This window comes from Periplaneta americana, chromosome 15, assembly GCF_040183065.1.
Source record: "Periplaneta americana isolate PAMFEO1 chromosome 15, P.americana_PAMFEO1_priV1, whole genome shotgun sequence".
Classification (NCBI taxonomy): Eukaryota; Metazoa; Arthropoda; class Insecta; order Blattodea; family Blattidae; genus Periplaneta; species Periplaneta americana.
In genome coordinates, this window is record NC_091131.1 from 44,018,667 (window position 1) to 44,042,278 (window position 23,612).

At 35.3% G+C, this 23,612-nt stretch overlaps 1 protein-coding gene across 4 annotated transcripts in view; it reads right to left on the reverse strand.

The window, feature by feature from the left end:
* Positions 1-23,612, reverse strand: part of LOC138714827 (transducin beta-like protein 2) — a 75,056-nt gene that overhangs the window by 24,164 nt on the left and 27,280 nt on the right. For 3 of the 4 annotated variants that reach the window (XM_069846999.1, XM_069847000.1, XM_069846998.1), the window contains exon 3: positions 15,657-22,966. The exons of the other annotated variant lie outside the window; for it this stretch is intronic. In XM_069846999.1, coding sequence (XP_069703100.1) covers positions 21,273-22,966 — 1,694 coding nt within the window. In that variant the 3' untranslated portion in view covers positions 15,657-21,272. Of the gene's footprint in view, positions 1-15,656; positions 22,967-23,612 lie in introns of those variants that run through there. 4 annotated transcript variants of the gene reach the window in all.

Sequence of the window (23,612 nt, forward strand, 5' to 3'; positions counted from 1 at the left end):
AAAATGAAGAGGGGAGAGATTACTTGAGGAATGATTTCCAGTGTTAATTCCCTATGTCCAGTTCTTCGATTTCCACAGTGTACAGGTCCATATCATTGTTTTTTATCACTGTCATGCAACTTTAGATTGGCGGATGACAGTATGTTTTATGATTCTGCCGTTAATAGTGAGATACAATTTGAACAGAGCCATTCAACTAAGGAAGAGAATTGTTAAAACAGCAGACACACTACAGAAATTATGGCTTTCCTTCATGCAAAAAGGCAAGCATTTGCTTATCTAGTTTACTGTGGTTGGTGGCAACAACTACAATACCGGTATGAATCCACATAAGTCACACTTAGAACCTAGACTCATGAAGAACAGAATTCACTTATGTTCTGATTTGAGTGGTAATGATAGAGATGACAGTACTGACAGACCATCAATATGTGATCTGTCCTTGCAAGTAAGAACAACGCTTTACAAAGTAGTGTTCTAAGTGACGGGCTTTTCCCACCTCTTTTATTTCTTTGTACGGAGAAGAGATCCAAAGGCTAGTACTACAGCCTCTAACAGGCTTACTGTACCTTACCATTCCTTTTATGTGGAAATGGTTATTCAGTCTGAATGGCCACTTTGTATACATCATAACTCAGCTATGTGGTGCCATTTGTTGATTTAGCTATGTAGGCCTCAATGTTCGGTGAAGTCCTACTAGAGTGCCTTTTCACCCCCACCCCCACCAAGAGTATGTCTCTTCAGACTAATACCATCTGTATGCCAGACACAATATTACATTACACTGCACCATTTTGGGTAGATACCAACGAAATGATTATGAATATTGAAATGGATCTCTTACACGTCAATGTAACCTACATTCACTTCTCAAGGTTTTTTCCTTTTCCGAAATTGTTCAAGTCTGTCTAGTACAATACTTTTATACACCATATCCGAGCTAGAGATAACAATAAATAATTTCGGAATATGTATGATATGTCTTTCTTGTGTTAAATTTTAACGTACCTTGTTAACATGTTTCGACCTATTTTGGGTCATCTTCAGAATTGGTCGTTGTTGGTGTTGGCGCCTCTTGTTTCCTGTGTGGGTGCATTCGTAGTGTAGCGTCAAAGAGTGTATGTGTTTTTAAATTGAGTTGTGTGTTGAGAATATCGTTGGGGTGTGTTTTCGTGTGTCTGTATATTTCATATTGTTCTAGTGTGTTGAGTTTCTGGCTTTTTGTTTGGATGTGCAGTATTTCCATGTCTGTGTTGATGTCTCTGTAGGTGTGGTTGACATTTGTGATGTGTTCAACATATGTGGAGGTGTTTTGTAATTCTGTTATGGCTGTGATGTGCTCTTTGTAACATGTTTGAAATGATCTGCCTGTCTGTCCTATGTAGAAGTTGTTACAGGTGTTAAATTTGAGTTTGTATAAGCCTGTGTGGTTGTATTTGTTTGTTTGTGTGTTGAGATGTTTTTGTAGAGTGTTATTTGTTCTGTATGCGATGTTGTAATTTAATTCCTTGAATGAGGTTGCAATTTTATGTGTTTTTGTTTTCGTATGTTAGTGTGATGTATTTTTTATGTTCTTGTGTTTGTGTTGTATTCTTATGTTTTTTGTGATTAAGTTTTGTCTTACTTATTATGTTGTCTATTATGTTAGGGTTGTATCCGTTTTCTTGTGCTATGTATTTGATTGTGTTTAGCTCTTCGTTGTAATCTTGTTGGTTCATTGGTATGTTGAGTAGTCTGTGTCGAAACATGTCAACGAGGTACATTGAAATTTAACACAGGAAAGTCTTACCATACATATTCCGAAGTGATACAGTGTTAAAAGTTGTGTAATCAACATTTATTAACAGAAGGATATTTTATTATTATATGTTTGGCACAGGATGCAGAAACTCTCCAAGATTTTATTTTTATAACAACAATGTTAGAAATCTGTACAACAAAGCAAGAAAATTGAAGAAAACAAAAAAGAAACGATTTATACCACAAATTGCTAACAGTCAACATTGATCAGTTTAATTGAACATAAAATGTGGACACTACAGCAAAAAGTGAAGTGCATGCTTTGGCTTGTTGAATTTAAATCTGTTACCAGAGTTCAACACCAATTTCGACTAGTATTCAACATGGATCTACCTACGTCGAAATCAATTTTGCAGTGGGATAGAACTCTTAAGAAGACAGAATCCTTGATTACACAAACAGGCAAATTTCCCAACAAAGAAAAACTGACTCCCACATGCGACAGTTATGGTGGTTAACTTTACCGCAGAGATGGAATGTAGCTTCATCACTGAATATCACTTTCTCAAGATATGTGAGGTTTTACACACTGCGTGGATCCATGCTGAATTCTAGACGAAATCGGCATCGAATTCTGGTAAGAGATTTAAATTCAGCACGCCAAAGCACGCATTTCACTTCTGCTATGGCGTCCATATTTTACGTTCAATTAGAATGCTGAATGTTAGCAATTCGTGACATAAAATGCAATGATAAATTGTACTATATCTTTTTTTGTTTTCTTCAATTTTCTTTCTTTGTTGTTTGTATAGATTTCTAGCATTGTTGTTATAAAAATAAAATCTTGAAGAGTTTCTGCATCTTGTGCCAAACATATACAGTGAAACCTCTTCAAATCGGAACCTGAATAATCCGGAATCCTGTCTATTTCGAAACAATTTATTGGTCCAGGCGAAATTTGTATGTATTATGTGTAATTTTTCCTGAATAAAACTGAAACTGTCCAACGCGGAAATGGAAACTGTCTGCTACTGTTCAAAACAGAAACAATATTTTGGACACACTATATTTTGTAACTATATTTTCAAACAGCGTGTAATTTCAAGGAATATACGAAATATGTAGATCACTAAGATAAAAACAAGTTTTCTTTGCAAAATTCTAGAGGGTACGAGGGTGTGTTGGCCTGTCGGTCATAAATTTTATTACCCTGTTGACTAGGCAGACGAGTCCCTTCAAAGATTTTCAATGCTTCACACCCGTATACTGTCGTAGAGCGCAAGTGTAGTGATTTCCAGGTAAAAAAAAAAAGTTGCATAAAATTTGGCATTAACATTAAGTGATGAAGTAAAAGTTATCGAGATAAAGGAAAATTAGAAACAAAGTCTATGTGAAATAATATAGAAGTACAGTTGTGGAAAACTCAGGTGTGACACTTTAAAATGAACTGTTGTGGGAGTGGGTTCTTCATGACCTTTCAAAGAACAAGCCAATTTCTGGATCTATTCTTCAAAGCAAGCTATTGAACTGGGAAAGAAATTAGATAAACCAGAATTCAAAGCTTCTAATAGATGGCTCCTAGTCCAATTAATTAATAATGTGCAGTGATATGCAGTACAGTATCAGAGTATAGTGCTAGATATTAAATAGAATGATATGATAATATTTATACAGAAAATGAGATTTTAATCAAGATGTTTCACCAACGTAATAAGCGACAGAAAGCTGATTTAATGTGATGAGTGTTAAATGGAATATTTTGTACTTCTTGCAGTTTGCGGCATGCCATTTTGTTTTTCATGTATATGAATGACAAAATATTCCATTTTAATGTCACACCTGATTAATATGGAAACCTGTCCACAACGGGAAAAAAATTAGGACCATGTCACTTCCGTCTTGAACAGGTTTCACTGTAATAATAAAATATAGTGAACAATTTTATTTCTTGATACCTCCAGTACAGACACGGTGTATTTTCCACAACCACACTTCATAGTGAGTTCACGAAGCTTAATATGAAATACAGTTGCAGAGAATATGAAACACATTGTAAATAACATTCCCTGGTATAAGAGAAGTGACCATATAGCTTTAAGTTTAAATAGTAATTGTCTTGACATTGCAAATTCGCAAGTTCATACAAACCTTTTTATAATTCTCTCTCTTTCACCTTCACTTCATGCCACAATCAATTCCAACATTATTACAATCTGTATGAAAACTTAGTTATTCTGTTATGCATAGTTTCTTGACTATTGGAGAAGATGAGAAGGAAAATTAAGCTACAGAATTAAGATGTTAACTTCTGTTGTTAACTATACATTTTCGCAATGGTAATTTATAATAAAAATTAACCACACCAAACACATTTTACTTTTTTTTTTATTTGAACACTTCTGGAAAAGTATCTTAGTTTCTCAAAATATGCACGTGATGAAATACATTTAAAAGCATTTATTAATCAACATTCGCATTATCAAAATTGATTATAGACTTATAACATTTTAATTGACATTTTAGTGCTTCAAAAACACAGCCTCTAATCAACTGCCACTTGTAGTGATAAGAAATATCCTGGTCAGCAGAAAGCAAGGCATAGTAGAAATATTGATTTTTCTTTTTTAATTCTAGGAAATCAATTTACGGGAAAATCTTCCATGCTCTAATGTAAATATCTAGTTCATATTCAAACAAATGCGCAAGGGGAAAAAACAATAATAAAACTTTTAATTACTTCGGTGAATACTACTGTTTGAACTTTGAAACTGCAAAAACAACAATTCTAAGTGTACAAAAATTTCATTACCTCCATGCAAACAAATTTCAGACCAGGCAGAATTGTGTTTCACTGATTAACTTCCAATGTACTACGTATTTGTTAACCTCATTAAGATATTAGTTTTAAATATGTTACGAACTAATCTCAATATATTGACTTCTAGAATATTTCTTTAAGCGTTTTTAAAGATAACAAATTACCAGCAGAATTCTACTGAAACTGAAGGCATAACTTAATAAAAAAAATTTTGTAACATGAAGATTCTATAACAATCCTGTTAATTCAGCAATAATACAAAATACATCACATTTTCTCAAACACACAACACCAGTTTTATGTTACTGAACTATTCATATAAGACACAATGACAAAGGTACAGGTAACTCCTTCACATACCATGAAGGCACTTGGGAGGGGATAGGGAGATGGAGCTTCATGCTTTCACCACCTGGGATCGAACTCCGGACCTTCCACTCCATAGCCAGTTGCTCTACCAATTGAGCTACCCAACTGCCAGGATACAATGACAGGATGTTGATTATGCACAACTGTTAAAATTATTTAAATGGATGAGCCACAAAATATTGTTAATGTGGGCCACCAACATCAAGCCAACTAAGAACTTCTCACTGAAGAAGTCTGGTTCAATCTTTTGCAAATGTAATTATATAATAATAAATAAATGTTATGTTTTATTTAATGATGCTCGCAACTGCAGAGGTTATATCAGCATCGCTGGATGTGCTGGAATTTTATCCCGCAGGAGTTCTTTTACATGCCAGTAAATCTACTGACATGAACCTGTCGCATTTAAGCACACTTAAATGCCCTCGACCTGGCCCGGGATCGAACCCGCAACCTTGGGCATAGAAGGCCAGCGCTACACCAACTTGCCAATCAGGTCGACAATCATAGAATATACCGCACATTAAGTTAAAATCAATCAAATCGTATTTCAACACATAAAAAGAGAATTAAAAATCATTCACTATAAATGTTCCAGGAAGTACTATTCCATCATCAGTAACATTGAGGTCAGTTCAGCTATTGTTCGTGCTAGTACATCCTGCTGGTTTCTACTACCATATAATGTAAGATATATGTCAAAGTAACCCTGGAGGGGGATGGTTAAATATTTATCTACGAGGGTCACTTTAAAAGTAATGCACAACATTTATTTAAAAATTACATTATGCATCCTACAGCTTTACTATTTTCACAGAATGTAGATACTCCTTTAGGAACAAAATGTCACTTTTCTACATAATCCCCGTCTTTTTCAACTGCCTTATGCCACCTTGGAACAAGGACCTGTATACCTGCACAGTAAAAGTCTGGACCAACATGTCTGAGCCACTCTTTAGCAGCGTCCACGAGGGAGTTATCATCTTCAAACCTCATTCCGCAAAGGGATTCCTTCAGTTTACCAAAGAGATGGTAATAGCATGGTGCCAGATCAGGAGCAGCTAATTGTATGCCAGTGTAACAATTCGTCATTCCTTGCGCTAATAAGAATAGTGTTTTATTTTAAATAAGGGTCTAAAGCAGCCATTTTCAACAGGTGTGCTTTGAGAAAATGAAAGTAACTTAGGTTGTCGTACGAAAAATTGTGAAAATAAAAGTGAAAAGTGTAGTAAAAAGTGAGTCCATATGAGTCAACTTTCAGCGAATGCAGCACAAGTCAACATTAATGAAACACAGTGTAGGTGTGCGAGCAGCAGAGAAGAGAATGACTGACGCGCAGCTAAGGCTGGCAGATCAGTAAATTAGAATATCGTACTAACCTCAAAAAATTTCATATTTCATTTTTAACAAAAAAAAATCGTAGATTAAATACCTTGGCAAAACATTGTAATAATATTGTATGTTTTCATATTTTCTAATATAACAAATTAAGAAACTATGCCTAATACCGTAATTATTACACCAATATTGCACTGTAATAATTTTCTAAATTTTACTTTTCTATTATAATATTCAAAAAAGTGTTTTAGTTCTATTGTTTCTTTTCTCAACCTTGTTTGTCCCATGTGGCCTTTCACCATTCATCATACTTTCATTCCCTCTTACGTCGAATGAAAAATAATCCATATCAAATTGAAAATATTTTATGTTATATATTAATGCATATACATTTATCTCATTTACTCGTATTTGTATATAATACTCCTCACTCCGTCCTAAAATCCTCAAAATCCCCCCTACCCCAACTTGGGAGTCACTGGATTTTAAATTACACCATTAGTGTGTCACATGTTGAAAAAGGCTGAAAAACGCTGGTCTAGAATAAGAAGTTCCTCATTGGAAGGTTAGACATTGTGGACTAGCACACGAAATACATGTTTGCCGTAAAACAATTTAGATAGAAGAAGAAAAATGTATTTTATATTAGAAAACATGATGTTTCATATAGGCTGGCAGAAAGATAACAGAAAAGGCCTGCCAATTGAATAACAATATGGGTGAATTCATCAAAGGATAAACATGAAAACAATGATGGTATTACTAATATAAAGTATAGATTGCAAATATAATATTATATACATATATTAAAGTATGTAATGTAAAAAAAATTATGCTTTAAAAAGTTAAAAACTAATTGCGAGTTCTTGGTAATAAATCCATTATCTCTATCTTGCTCTCCAATATTTCTCACAAACAGTAGGTTTAGACGCAAGGACTGAACATCACTGAAGATGATTCTGATCCATATCTTCCTGAAGACTGCACCATGAACAAAGTGGTGAAGAATTCCAATTTTGCTGAAGTTTCGACATTTAAAAAGTAGCTTATAATAACTTCATTGTAGCCAGTCCTCAGACCGGTGAAGAAAATGGAAGGTAAATGACATTTCATTGCTTACTCATAATACGTTAATTGAAGTCTGTTATAGTATAATATTTTTTTCTCAAATGGGGAGTGCTGTGAGAAAACATCCAGGACTAAATCTAGTTGCTTTACAGTAGAAAGTTAGTAGAAGGAACAGGTATTTCCTAGAAGACTACCATTACCTCATGAAGAGGGCATACATGCTGTTCTGCTGCAACATTAACAAAAGCTCTTTAAACATAGAATGAGATGAAAGGATCAAGTGAACTTGTAACTACAATACTTTACCTAATCCTCCTTATCAACACCATATTTCTTCTTGTACAAACAAAACATCCTTACAAGAATGTTACTATGTATTCTGGGTTAATAATAGAGAAAGACTGTAACAGTAACTTCCTTTTCACAGAATGATAATGCTCTGATCTTATTATATACCCAGGCTCAAATCCACAGCAAGTCATTTGAACAAAGTTAAATAGCAATAATTCTGATTTAACCAGGAAAATAAGAACATAACCTACAAAATGAAGTCGTTTTTTGTTGGTTATTTAATGAGGCTGTATGAACTACAGGTTACTAGAATCAATGGAATTTGCGATAGCAAGATGGTATTAGGCGAGATGAGGCCAAAGATTCGCCATATCATTACCTCACATTTGTATTAGTTGGGGAAAACATGCAACCAGGTACTCAGCTCAAATGGGTTTCGAACCCATGCCCGGGTGCAGCTCCAGATCAGCAGGCAAATGTGTCAACCACCAGTTCAATTATAACTTTTTCATTTACCGGATACTAAAACATGCCAAGTCGAACATGAAAATGCTTCAGATTATACCTCTGTCTGCAATATGAATCACATCATATTGCAATGAAGTAATCATTCAATCAAGTAAGGTGTCCTAAAAATTAATAAAATGGACGATTTATAGAAAAACAAAAATAATTCAGTACAATTTTAATAATGAATATTATGGTCGTGAATAAAGTCCGATTACAAACATGTATTACATGAATATGAGTGGTATTCATACTCATTTACAGTTCTATTTTTAAGACTCATTCAAATTTGGCATGCCAGTAAAATCAGTTTCATGTAACATCTCCGAACTAAAAAAATAATCTATAGCCTACCAAGTTTCAGTGACGGTAAGTTAGTAAGAGAAGAATGACGAAATTTAATTATGATCTAGGTCTTGTGACTTGGTGTTACACAATTCTTATGTGATTAATTTTAATAATCGAGATTTTTAAAAGATAACTATAACTACAAACCGGAAATGTAAATAATAATTAATGTTATATAATAAAATATTTCACAATTTCCATATAATTTTTATACTTTCAACTCTCAAATTCGACATAACGTTAAATATTGAGTTTGAATATTCTTAATAATTTCTATTTCCGCAAAAAATTCTTATAAAATTAGGCATTGTGTTTCAGTATAACCATTGGAAGCATCAAATGATTTAGACAGAGGCATTCAAAAGGGTGGTGTTTTAACACCAATTGCTGGAAAGAGGAGAAAGGGGTATACTACGTAATATTGACATAGTACGTACCTCCTTCCACCCCCTCTGTGCACTGAAGGGTGAGTATGCTTCTCGAGACAGTGGTGGCATTTAGCTTACTGTTAGCAATGTCTGTGTTGAAGGCGTGTTCTTCTGGACCAGTGTCCAGAAAAAGGAAATATATCCCTGTGTGGGAAGAAACCTTTTATCGCAACCACGAGGGCAACATCCAATGCTTTATTTGTTCTAAAATTATACATGAAATCTATGAAACTAATATAAGGCGATATTACATGGCCAATCATTTTATATATTCACAATTAGAAGGTAAGCTCCAAATTATTTCTTGCACAACTGTATACTGCTGTAACCGATATAACACCTGATTTTGAATCCATCATTTCTAGCCACAAAAGCTACGCAAAAGAAAGTGAAGAAGAAAACATGACGATGGAAAAGAAACAAAATGACAGTAGAAAGAATAAAGTGAAAATGACACTTTGATGCCATTAAACATTTTCAGAAACTATTTTATGTTAGGCTAATTACTACATGGCTACAATTATTATGTTAATGAGTTTACAAGTCAGTGAACGATTCATAAACATAATTAATTTGTTCGTTTTGTTTAGGTTAAAAATTTAGGGATTTATACTGAAGAATGAAACGTTGGGCTATATTATTTTCAAGCAGGTATATAAAATGTTTGAATGTAAAAATGAATTGTTTTTGTAAATAGTACTTTAAAGTATCTATGCCATATGGTTATTGATTCCATAAAGATTTGTAACTTACTTCACGACACTAAATAAGTTTTATTTTCCAACAAGCATTAGCTTTTTTAATATTTCTTAACACTAATGCGGTCCACACCTGTGGAGTAACAGCTAGCAAGTCTGGCCACAAAACCAGGTGGCCCGGGTTCGATTCCCGGTTGGGGCAAGTTACCTGGTTGAGGTTTTTTCCAGGGTTTTCCCTCAAACCAATATGAGCAAATGCTGGATAATTTTCGGTACTGGACCTTGGACTCATTTCACCGGCATTATCACCTTCATCTCATTCAGACGCTAAATTAATAACCTAAGATGTTGATAAAGAGTCGTAAAATAACCTACTAAAAAATTAACACTGATGCGATGAAATGTTTCATAGTATAACTTTGTTCTATTTAAGGCCATCATAGTAACTACTATAGATAATCGTAAATAAATTCTCCATCAGCAAAACACTATAATCTGCCACTGCTTGTTCCTTCATGAAATCGGCTCCCACCCTAGACAGAAGTTACCTGTGTGGTGCAGGATGCATTTCTTTGAAACTCCCCAACTTATTGTTTTGAGCACATCGGTTTAGACAGCAATACAGAGTAGATAAGCTTTGTCTGTGCAACACTATAAAGATAAATCAAGTGTCACTGAGTAAAGTTGTAGAGTATGTTTTTAAACATAAACAAAGGAAACCTCAAACCTACAAAATTCTGCTTTACTAAGTAATTTAACATTTAAATCTATTAAATTATTTTGTATACAAATAAGAAACAAAAAATTGAATTATGAAGAGTCAAGACTCTCATTGCAAACATTAAATCTTGTAATTTCCGAGAAATGTATATAGTCAGATGTATGGACTGAATTTGTTACAAGGCTCTAATTTTACATTTTCTTTTGAAATTTTGTAACACACTTCAACAATGGTAATGTTACTTTAACACAATCAATTTAATTATGAACACAAATACTAAAATGTTCACTACAAGACTTGATACTGGCTTACTGTATATTGCACATTTGGTGTAGGCAACGAAACATTTTGTGTAAGCTCTTACCTTCTCTCCTTTCTGTTCAATGCTAATTTTTACCAAACTTGAGGGCAATGAAAGCATATTTCCTTTTTTTCCCCACAATGTGTTTATGTTTTTTTTTTTTGTAAAGAAACTTTGGTAATACAAATAAATATGATAAAAGCTAGATTATTTGAAGTTACAATGTGTAATACATGTCTCATTAAATGGAAAAATCTTCATAAAATTCATACAGACAGTGTAAGCAAAGTTTCAGTGTATTCCATACAAACCTGTAATATGAATGACTTGGGGTTTTGTTTTAATTTTCGTATTTGCTAAATCTTAAGTGTAATCTGCACATTTTGATTTATTAATATTATTGCTGTTAGCCAATGCTAAGTTCTTGACAATAAAGCCATTAACTTCCTTCCTCTCCAATATAGGAGAATGATGTAGCAAAAACTATAACTGTTTTAGTGTAAACCATATTTTTATATTAATATATTTCCAACTGAAAGACAGCTATATGCAGAATAGAATAGTAGAAATTCATAACTAGAATTGTTAGACTGTAATTAAAATACTATTTCTACCAAGCATTTAATTTATCATTGCATCTATCCAAATATATTTTAACAAAATTAACTCAAGTGTGACAAGCACACAAGAGGTAGCCTACAACTAAAGTGTACTCTATATTTTTTGCTTGGAAGGGGTACAATTTTGAAAATTCGTTTTTTTTTCACAACACCTATACCTAACACTAATTTTAGTCTTTTTATGTGTAACATAAATCTCAGCCTTGGTCAAGTGGTTAGTCTCTCTGCCTTCCACCATGGTAACCCGCCTGGGTCATGAAGGAATTTGTGGTGGAGAAAGCAGGCGCAAGGGGATTTTTTTTGGGAGATCTGCAGTTTCCCCTCATCATTCCACCAATCACCTTCACTCTGCCAGGTCCTAAGCCAGGCTTCCAGAACAAATAAACGGCTAAAAAGTTGTACAGGTCTACATTCGTGTTTAATAAAAAATACTACATAAAAGCCAGTGAACATCCAAGCCACCTGTTCAAGGACTTGGGGAGCCACAAGTATAGGTCTGTCGGCTAAGGTGCTTGCCTGCCGATCTGGAGTTGCGCTTGGGTGCGGGTTCGATTCCCGCTTGACTGATTATCTGGTTGGGTCTTTTCCGAGGTTTTTTCGCCAACCATAAGCTGAATTTCAGGTAATCTATGGCGAATTCTCGGCCTCATCTCACCAAATACCATCTCGCTATCACCAATCACCATCTTAGTAGTTGACACAGTGCAGTAGAAAAAAAAAAAAAGACTTTGGCAGAGGTAGGCCTAACACCATGGTGGTCCAAATGTAGTACGATGTTTTCGCCGTGTAAAAAAAAACAGTACTCAATTGTAATAGCAGTGTAACTCTTTTCAGTTGTAAAAGAAATGTACATTGTAGAGCATGCTTAAAGGGAACCATGCTCTGAGCTCAATATGGGGGGGGGGGGGGGACTTAATAATTCAGTTGCTGTCAGTGGATAATTACATCACAGTATAGAGTTAGGAGTGAGGTTTCTAAAAAGTATTGTGTTCCTAATGACATGGGTAGCAGCGAGGACAACATTTTGTGGATAACCAATTTGAAGAAAAATCCAGTTCAGAAAATGAGACAATAGGACGAAGAAAGAAGAAAATGAATACTGACAGTAATAACCAGAAGAGAATGTTGCTGAAGACCTGAACTGAAAACTTTAAAATATCTTTAAATTTGTAAATTTTTTTCATCTTAAACATTCAAGTCTAGATCGTAATATTAAAATATTTGTATTTTTCCATACAGTACATCTGAAATTTTGGGTTTCTTATTATATTTGAGGTCATACTGGAATCGATCAATACAGTATCTTCATTTTGAGTTAATCTATACTAGACCTCATCTGACTTAGGGCTCAACTGAGGTGTCATCTAAGAGTTTTATTGCTAATAACAGTAATAACACTATAGTTAAAGATCGTTCATCTATGGTGAAGAACCATTTTCAGCACTGGATGGCCCTGCTCAAAAAAAGAAGACAGCAGGACTAAACTCGACAGGCCAATAAAAAAAATCCAGTACATATCCGTCCACTCATGAACTCCTGTAAAGAGTCCCTTATCTAGGATCATGGCCAAAACCCACCATGCCAAGAATGACGAGGAATATTCTCTTAACTGGTGTAACTAGTTGAAGTGGTCACTTTTGTTATGAGGTTAATACTTGGACAGGAGTTTGTATACTCAAGATGGCAGCCCAATCAACATGCTTGATGACAAGCTGGTGCCTGACTTGAGGAAACAATGAATAAAATTCTATCTTCCCAAAATAGCACAGCCAGACGAATTACAAATAATGAGAAATATCATATAAAATTACACTTTTGTGGATGAGAAGATTTAACACAAAAATCTTTTGAAATTTTGAAAGAATGCAATAGGACAAATATGTGTGTGTGTGTCTAATACTCCAAAAGCTGGACTCCCTCAATTGCCTTCTTGCATTCCAATAGTATGTTGCCAGTTGTTGACTGCTGCTCTCTTCTATCTTCTTATAGCTGGACATTGGGAGAGATGTTCTTTATCTATTGTGTTGATTGGATCACTGCACAGAATGCAGCAAGGTTAAGAATATATGAATAGTCTGTGTAGATGTTCCATAAGGCAGTCATGACCTGTATATAACGTGAAGAGAACCAATGACCACAGCCTGTGATGGGAACTTGTTACTTAATGGTGCACTGCCACTACTTTTCCTCATTGTTGACATTAAGATATCTGATTTTTTGTTCCATGCAGTTCTTAATTATCAATTTGGAAGAGCATAAGGAAGTTTTGCATTTGATAACCACCTAATTTCTGTTCCACTTGACTGATCCCACAACGTGCATGGATCCACTGGAATGTAACGTCTTTGTTCAGTTGTAACAGGATTTTCAACGAGTGAAAAGTTTAAAGAAGTCTAGAAGATGCTGTCGAATTCTGACTAATTGCTTGTATTGCTGCTGAGAAATTACTTTACTACTTTGCTGAAAGAATTTATTTGTAGCAGAGCTATTTAAGGAATGTGTTTATTGCTCAAAATCTCTTCACTTGGTATGTTTTTTCCATAAATCCTTCATAAGCTCTTTTTATAGTATCAATACGAGAAACCATTCATTAATGTACTTGGAAAATGTAGGCCACATTAAAACACAAAGAAATATCAAGTCACCCTGTATGTGCGATTCACAGTTTACACAGAAAGGATAACTGGGGAAGGGAGGCAAAGGGAAGGAATTTTTACTGAACTATCTGACAGTGAGGCACCTGTATTTTTATTTGGACTAAACTATAAGAGAATGACAAATGTTTAGATGCTAATTTGTTCATAGAGACGACAAAATTATGTCTTTTCAAATTTTAAAAATAATCAAGTTATCATAGCAAAAAAGGAAAACAGTTTACAAAAAGCAACATACTTACAATGAAAGGTAACACAAGACTATAATTTAAACATTTCGATAAATAAATTCTCAGTAATGGCATTTAAAGGCCCAAAATATTCCACATTAAAAATAATAAATTTTCTAATTTTCAAACAACTGAATGCTTTCAATAAATGTAGACTGTCACATTTCATACTGAAGAAATGCAGACGTGATCATAACACCTTTTACAAACATTTGTTGGGTAGTTAAAAAAAAAGAAATTTAAAACAAGCTGTCCCAATATTACTGCATGGTTTTGAAATTTGGGTCATGAAACAGACAAGGAAAAAACTGTAAACTGTGAAAATGAAATATCTGTTCTGCTGCAGCAGTAGGTACCTATCCACGATCAAGAAAAGAAGCCCTAACACAAATATTTCGATAAATAAATTCTCAGTAATGGCATTTAAAGGCCAAAAATGTATCCACATTAAAAATAATACATTTTCTAATTTTCAAACAACTGAATGCTGTCAATAAATGCAGAATGTCACATTTCATACTGAAGAAATGCAGAAGTGAACATCATAACACCTTTTACAAACATTTGTTGGATAGTTAAAAAAAATAAATTTAAAACAAGCTGTCCCAATATTACTGCATGGTTTTGAAATCTGGGCCATGAAACAGACAAGAAAAAAAAACTGGAAACTGTGAAAATGAAATATCTGTTCCGCTGCAGCAGTACCTATCCATGATCAAGAAAAGAAGCCCTGACACACGGAAAAATCTGAACATTTTAATATAAACAAGCGAATTATCTGATTACAGGAATGTGCGGTAAGAACATTAAGGCAGAATGGATGGTGAAAGAATCCATTCAGATTTGAAAGTAGAAGAAGTGTAAGAAGAGAAATCAGGAGGAATTAATGGGCATGGAACAGGGCTACAACTTATCCTTGAAAAAGAAAAAAAAAAGTTGATTGACTTAATTTGACTGTTATTTTCTGGTAATATCTGCCTATGATTGTTTTGTTGTGCTTGTGTGTTCGAACATGTATGAAAAAATGCTAAAGTTTCTGATTCAGTGGCTGGGGAAATGTGTGCATTATTCGTTCCCACTTTCTTTACTTCATCTACATTTCTTCAGACTTCTCCAGTAAGATAAAGGTCTATAATAACACTGAATCAAGATCAAGGTATGCGGAGAACTATGCAACAGACACCATGTTCAATAGTACAAAACTACAAATAGCAGTAAAGAATGACTGCATGCATTTTGCTTCAAAGAATAACTGCATTATCTATCACTATTCAAGAAAATCATTTTTATGAATGGATAATCCCACCCAATTAATTTTTACATTCGGTACTACACACCAGATCATAATTGCACTTCAGTGACTGCCCTGGTAGAATCTGCTGGTATTTGAAAAATGAGAACATTCTTTATTTATCTTTTAACATAACAGCGATGTGCTTTTCTTTATACTTTATTCTGAAGGAAGCCAGGAAGGGACATGTGAGGTTTAAAATTACTTAATGGTCTGAAAATATTACTCTGAAAGTTCTTACAAGTATGGACTTTGTATTAACACACTTATTTCAATAAAATGACTTTAAGACCTTGAAAGCATTATGATGAATTCTTACTGAGTGAACATAGATAATATACTACAGATAATGTATTCTTTTGAAACCAAATTTTAGCAACAAGTATTGGAAAAGTAGGCTTTATCTTAAATAATTCAATGTCCACTTAATTTAACTTACTGTGAAGATAAAAAAAAGAGACAAATACAAGAAATGCACTTATTATATGCTCTTGCTATAAAAATACATAAAGTAACACAGTAATACATCAACACAATACATGAATACTATCCAGTACACGGAATAAAGACACTCAAGTATTTGTTATAAACCATAAACCTGTCAATAAACGAAACACCTGTTTTGGTGGTTCTATGGAGGTTACACAAAATGACATGTGCTGATGTCTGTACCTTCAGGTCAAAGTTTATCATTGCAGCTAATGCTGTAGAAGTCCACACCATAACTATCTATAAACTTTGGCCATTTTGTAAGAAATTGTATCATAATATATATTCATATTATGAAACATTAATAACAATAATACCTGAACTTTTATGATTTTAATTTCTTTACAACTATCTGAGTTTCTATTAGAGTATTTCAAGGAATATGCACTTCAAGTGCTTCAAATATAAATTCAAATCCAGAATACGATCAAATGAACACTCCAGGTCAAATATTGTGCTATTCTAATAGTAACTTTCACTCTTTCCATCAAGGAGATGAAAGAAATGAGAAACCAATCAAAATGCTGTCAAAGAATCCATTTTTATGTGTAAAATTACATATACCATTAAACTAGTGTGTGAATTAGAATGTCCCATTAAAACACATGTTATGGAGACAACACTTAAAAACTTATCTATAAACCATTCTGTAAAGGTTTCAAGTCCAGATTTCTGAGTCTGTAAATCAGTATGAAAAGTAACGTAAAACACCTTTCAACAAGGACTAAAAATCAATAATTTTAGTAACAATTTAGAAAAAAGTAACGTGGAAATAAAATGGGAGCTAAGACACAACAAAGTAATATAATTAACAGCTTCTAATTGGTCACTCGTGTTACAGGTTAGCAATGTTGACATGTAGGTTTAATGACAATCAAATACAATTTCACAACTGATATTCTAACAAAACTGACGTCCGATCACATATTATTCCTCTTAATGTGACAATGAAGATCAAGTTTTCAGATTATTCATGATTCAGTTTATAAAAAACATTCTCACATGAATAGTACTCAGTAGTTGTAAGTTTAAGTATATTTCCAAATCATTATGACTATTTTTAATTTTGGGCGTGAAAAAAGTATTAAAACTAACAATAATACTGAATTATACATAATAAATATCACAACTGCTACTGCCAAACCTGAAGTCTTTGCAGCCAGAAGTCATCTTGTAATCCAACCAAGTTCTTTACCCCATCTTAACTTGTACAAATTAAAAAAAAAAAATAAACACCTTCACTTGAAGATTGAAACTGAAGATAGCTTTCCACTGTCCTTGCAATTCCGAAGTTTTTCACTGATAAGATCACACACACATTTTACCAGGAACTCCTGAAGCCCAGTTTTAAAAAAGAATTACAATTTGTAAATGAATCACAATCAAGGAATGAACACCATCACAGTGGCCGAGTACAACAAACACTTCAAATAAATATATTCAAAAACATACTTCCTAAGCCTTCCATTTGCTTCACTACATCAAGTCGTCATCACATTCACACGTCAGTTCTAGTGGCTATTGCTGTGGCAGTGGAAGCAGCAGGCACGTGGCAGTGATCTAATGTTGTGCACACTACACAACTTCATTTCCTTCTATCAGATAAGTAGTTATATAAATCTCACAGCTTGTGGACTAGGTACATGCTATTTATTGAAGTCTCTTCAGCTTCTAGTATCATGGTTTAAAATGGAAGTAATCATTTTATAGCTCAAATGGTAAAAATGTAAAGTTAAAACTTAAAATAAAATTACTATAAAACGATTAAAATAATACTTTAAAATGGTTTCGAATGATATACACTGTGTCCGGGACAAAATTTACCAATAAGAAAGTTTAATAACTCGCGTAATAATGGAGATAGGAAAATGAAATTTGCAGTGAATGAAAGACTGACATTTTAAGTTTTATGTGTGATGTTGGCAACATTTGGTCATTGTTGACATAGCTGTAATTAAAATGGCGTTCACAGTGCAACAAAAAGTTCAATGCTGCTATTGGCTTGCCAAATTCAAGTATCCGAAGATAGTGGAGAGAAGATTTAGACAACAATGGCCTGAGAAGCAACCACCAGATAGGCACACAATAACAACTTGGCATAGAAAGCATACAAGATTCAATTGGTTCAAAAGTTGAAACCAAACGACTTGCCTGCACGATATGATTTCGCTAGTGACATGTTGTTGAAAATTGATATTGAAAATGGATATCTGCAGAAGGTCGTGTTTAGTGATGGGTCCACCTTCCACGTCTGTGGGATCGTCAACAGGCATAATTGGGGATACATAAAGATATTGTGTACAAGACTGTAGTGGCAGATTTGGAGGATCTGCGTCGGAGAATTGTCGCTGCTTGTGCAACTGTCACTCCAGAGATGTTACGAAACACATGGCAAGAACTTGAATATCGCCTGGACATCTGTCGTGCTACAAGAGGTGCACACATAGAAATTTATTAGTGGTCATTCGAAACTTTGGAAGTCCCTTTGTCAATTCCCGCAAACAGCATTTTCATCCATCAATTATTTGGTGAGTTATTAAACTTTCTTATTGGTAAATTTTGTCCCGGACACCCTGTATATTCCATGCGGAATGCTCTAATTTTCTCTGAAAACATCGAAAAGTATAAATTTGGAATGAAGCCTAACTAATCTCCTCCAGTTTTTCCACAAAACATTTTTATTGTTAGAAATCTAATGAATTAATAAAAAATGCCTTTATCATTAATATCAAGGAACCTAAATCACCAGGGAACAAAACATATCAATGAACAAGGTACGAATAGCATTCTAGAACAAATCAAAAGGAAAAATGTTGTATGGAAAAAATATGGGAGATCTGGTGAACAAATAAGATATTTAAAAAATAATGATGCTAAAATACTGAAGATGGCCATTAAAAGTTTAAAATCACAAAGCTGTAGACTATATTACAGGAACAAAACTGCTCATTGGTAAATAACCAACTAATTTCACTTCACAAAAAAGAATAAAACCTTCAGTTGAAGTACTTACTACAAAATGAAGGGAAAGATGGAAACTGATATATTCATAATTAAATGTTATGATTAAAAACAGAATTTGGTACCAAATGAAATCATTAATAAAAATGAAAAGGCCGCCTTCTTCATGGGAATAGTTTATCCAGAGTGCAAAATAGTTACGTATTTTTTTTTCTGTATAAAATTGCTCCAAACTCAGGACCAGAAAAAAGTCACAGCCCTTTATATGTGTAATGAAGTAATGAAGAAAAAATAGTATTATTATTGGGAATAAGAAGATTTTTAGAGTGCAATGCAGTGTTTTTCAACCAGGGTCTGTGGAATATCTATATAGTAGAACCCCAATTATCTGTCACTCTATTAACCGATTGGCAGATTATCCGACTGTATTTCTCGCTATTTTTTTCATCAGAAATAAATAACTTATATGAAGATCTGTTTTGTACATCATATTAGTAGGATCTACATATGTTTTTGCTAGAGAGTGTTATTACAAGCCTTTATCGTTACACAGCATTGTCTACTGTTTGAATTGCCGTTCTATAATATAACTTGTAGGACTATATAAAAATGTCTTCCACGGATGTTAACAGAAAACGTGTTGTGCTAAGTATCGAGAAAAATGGAAATAATTGAATGGTTTGAGAAAGGGAAACTGTGGTTCATCTCGCATCAGAATACGAGACTGGAGTTACAACTGCGCGATTTAATAAAAAAAACAAGGATAAAGTGTAAAAAAAATATGTAAATCTACAATATGAGACCTCCTTTAGACCTATATTTCCTGAGACAGTCCTTACAAAGGACTTCCTTATCCCTTAAAAACCCGTCGTTGACAACCAGACTTAAATTAGTAAACTTCTGATCCACTACCTAGCAAGTTAAACACAAGACCATGGAGGAAATTACGAAATCTTTCATTGCACGGATTATCCGATTTTTTCGATTAACCATTCAGTCCATCCCCTTAATTACCACGGATAATAGAGGTTCTACTGTACCTACAGTGTACCAGAAACTAAATTAAAACATGTGCTTAATTTCAGTCAGATTTATAAATTTTCACTGGTAACAGTAAATCAAATGAAAAACAGATATTAGAGAAACATTCAAATAAAACCAGGTGTCCTGCGTTTGATTAATGTAGATACAAACAGTGCTGTCATGGAGGCAATGCAGGCCCATACATCATATGGGGAAAAGAAAAATTTTGTCTGTATGGAGCCATACGGCATATGGGTGCCTAAGTTTTGTATGTGGAAATCTGTACAGATCTTAGATCATCTCTTGCTGTTCCTAATGTATTTTGTTTGATGTTCATAAACTATAATTGTCCACCTCTGCAGCACTGGAATCCAGACTTAAATAAAATAACAGTTGAAAAACAAGAAGTGCTGCAAATACACTCTTCAAGATTCATCGAGACAAGTGTGCATCTACGGTGGTGCTACATGGTGTATTCTTTAAATCAAACTTGTACAATTAAACTGTAAAGCAAAACAATTTCTTTATTTCTTCTTTGATATTAAAAAAATCATTAAATGACAGTCGGAGAGATAGAGAGAGGAGAGTAAAATATATTTCAAGGGAGAAAACAAGGGGTGGGGCGTATGGCCAAGAAAATAATTACCATGACAGCACTGGATACCAATGCTTACAATTGTCATCAGAATAAATAAAATATTACCTCTACAGACTGCATGGAATAATATTTAAGAGGTTGTGTGCATACACGTGTATGATATTTTGCAAATATTCTATCATCATTAACAAGTATTTCATTAATTAACAAAAGGTTGAAAAACACTGACTTTACTTCTAACAATGCGACCATATTGGCGAATGCAGAACTTTTGCTTAACCCAGTTAATATTTACTCTTTTCATTTTGAGAACTAGCCCAAAACCAAAAGAACAGGTACATTAAACAGAACTAACACTTTGCTTTTACCAATGTCACTCAATTACATCCCTGTATAAGGAAAAGTACAACATTATGACTAGCATATTTTATCCGTCTCAACAAGCACAAAGGCAAATTCTGTTATTCAAACTATGCAAGAATAGGAATCATATACTCGTGCAGTGAAGAGTCAAAATATTGTAATTTTAAACTACCGCAGATCTTTTTTTCATTAGCTGCCATATATGTAGAATATGAGTATTTTTATGTTGCAAAAAGAACAAATATATATATTCCTACACACTGCAACCACCAATGCACAGCAAACTCAGCCTAAGTACATGAGAGTCTCCTTCAGGGACCAACTCAAGTCATATTGTATTTAGTTCGAGGCTCAAAAAGAAGCCAACTAACTCACTGTTTCGAGACTAATAAATAATTAAAGCAGGTCGAAATACTTCACTGTGAATGTGGCGGCCTGTTTTCTAGAATTGTGCGGAAGTCCTGCCTGACCCTCCACAACATCAGTTCAATACAAGCACGCGCATCCTCAAAGCTATCGTGTCCTGAGGAGTCTTCCTGGATCGTCCTCTTGAGGAAACAACCGACCAAAGACTTGAGTGAACGGCGATATGGAAGGCCATAGAAGTGAGGGAATACGACAGACGTGTCGATCACTGTACCGTGAATAATTCGCAAGGCACGGAGGTCATTCTCCAACCCGTGGCCCACGAGGATGGTGTCCGCGTTTATGAAGCCCATCAGATCATTCTGAACATCCCTTAATGTCTTTGTGGCACGTTTACTGAGATCGCGAGCCGTGATTCCAGAGAACCTAGTGTTGTAGTCGATTATATAGTTCTCCGGCCTCACGAGACAGTCGTACACGAGACGTCCGTCTGCAGCCACCACAGTCACTTTGGTGAGCTCCAGACCACGCGTAGTGAAGCACATCTCACAGTCTAATGCATACACTCCGAAGTTTCCATCAGGCGGCGGAGTCTTGCGAAGCCTAGTGCGCACATAACCATCAAACGGCCCATTAATCCCGGGACTAACACCATTCCACACGTGTAACTTTCCGGTGGTACAGCCCCGCGTACTGGGCTTACCGTGGCAGCAGCTGTATTCTGTACGAACAGTCATTCCACCCCCTTTGCTGCTGGGCCCGGGCCCAACCACTTTCTGCAGCTTCCCCCAGTGATACAGACATTGTTCTTGAGTCAGGTACTCGTCTGTAGTCACGAAAAACCCGCGACCACATCGCACACACTTTCTTTCATCACTACCTATCAACTGTTGCTCTTGCTGGGCCTTGCTTTTCAGAGGACTCTTCAGCTCCGGTTTTCCATCTTCAGTCTTCTGAAGCATCACACCAGACCTCTTTGAATCGGAATCCAGAAAGGAATCCGTTGGAATCTTCTCAGTGCCTTTGCAGAACCCCTCTTTGCAGCCATTTTGCTTGTGGCTGTCATTACAATACGAGGAGATCAAAATGTTGTTGTTCTCGTGGTCTTCTTGTTTTACCTCTCGATCGGCATTCCAAACTATCTCGATGGGGTTGTAATCTTTCCCAGCGTGTCCATTCTCCACTAGATTTGAGATGTACATCCCCTGGGGGCTGTAGAAGCATGGCGATGCCTTCGGTTGCTTGGCACTCATAGGCACAAACTCCTGAGCATTCACATCAAAATGTGATGAAGTAGTTAATGGGTGTGGACGGGTGTGATTGGTCTGGTTCTGGGTGCCAGGATCCTTGTAGATTATGGCTCTGCCAGGATATAAGGAACTTTCGACAGGATATCCCAGCCCCAGCAGCTGGTCAGGACTCAAGATGTACTGGCGGAGAAACACCGACAGGTCACTATCAGTAAGGTTCAGCTTGGCGTGCTGGCGTAGCGCAGGGGCATTGGCGTTGTGGCGCCGGTTACCATCCGATCGTCGAGGCCTCGTCTTGTTCTTCTTCATGTTGGTGGATCCATTCTGATTGGACACTGGAGAACTGTCGTCGCGACGGATGCGGTTCTTCTTCTGACGTCTGCTGAGGAGGACTCCCTTGCTACTCGCCTGAGGGCTGTTCTCTTTGTTGCCCTCACTCCCACTGCACTGCTCACTGCTGCCTCCGCTTCCTCCAGGGTCTAGTTCCTCGGAGTCTTCAGAAAACCGTGACAAAAGGGAACCAACAATCACCAAAACAGTACCGTCACCGGTGCCACCCGTTGCACTACACCAGCGACATGCTTATCCATGCAAGCATCTCACATCACGTTTCATTAATCAACTAATAATATCAAAGTTAACACTTTGACAAGACATTATTATCTCTGTGTTAAATTAACTCCATTCAGAATTTAGTACAAACTAATACAACAAATCCCACCCCACTATCACTGATACTGGCAATCATCAGTACACAGGAAAACAGTGTAATTAACTTTCATTCACACACACAATGGCAGGACACAGTAATACCTATAAGGCAGACTATAAATCCTGATAAGAAAGACAAATATGCGAGAAGAGAGACAAATACAAGGTTCAAGCATGAAGGTGGCAAATGGGCTTCAGGAAATGAAGACAATTGGTTATACACACACTATGATTCTCATATATGCCTTACAGACCTAATAATTTCATATGAAGGATCAGCACAGGAAGTGCGGCCAGCCAGAGTTGACCTCTGGTATTTTTTGAACATGTGGTTGTGCTACCAACCTTCACTCCTGTTTTCTCGTTTTAATAACCCCTTCCCAGCTGCCAAATAATCTCCCAGTTTGTTTTGTGTCAACATTTCCTCTT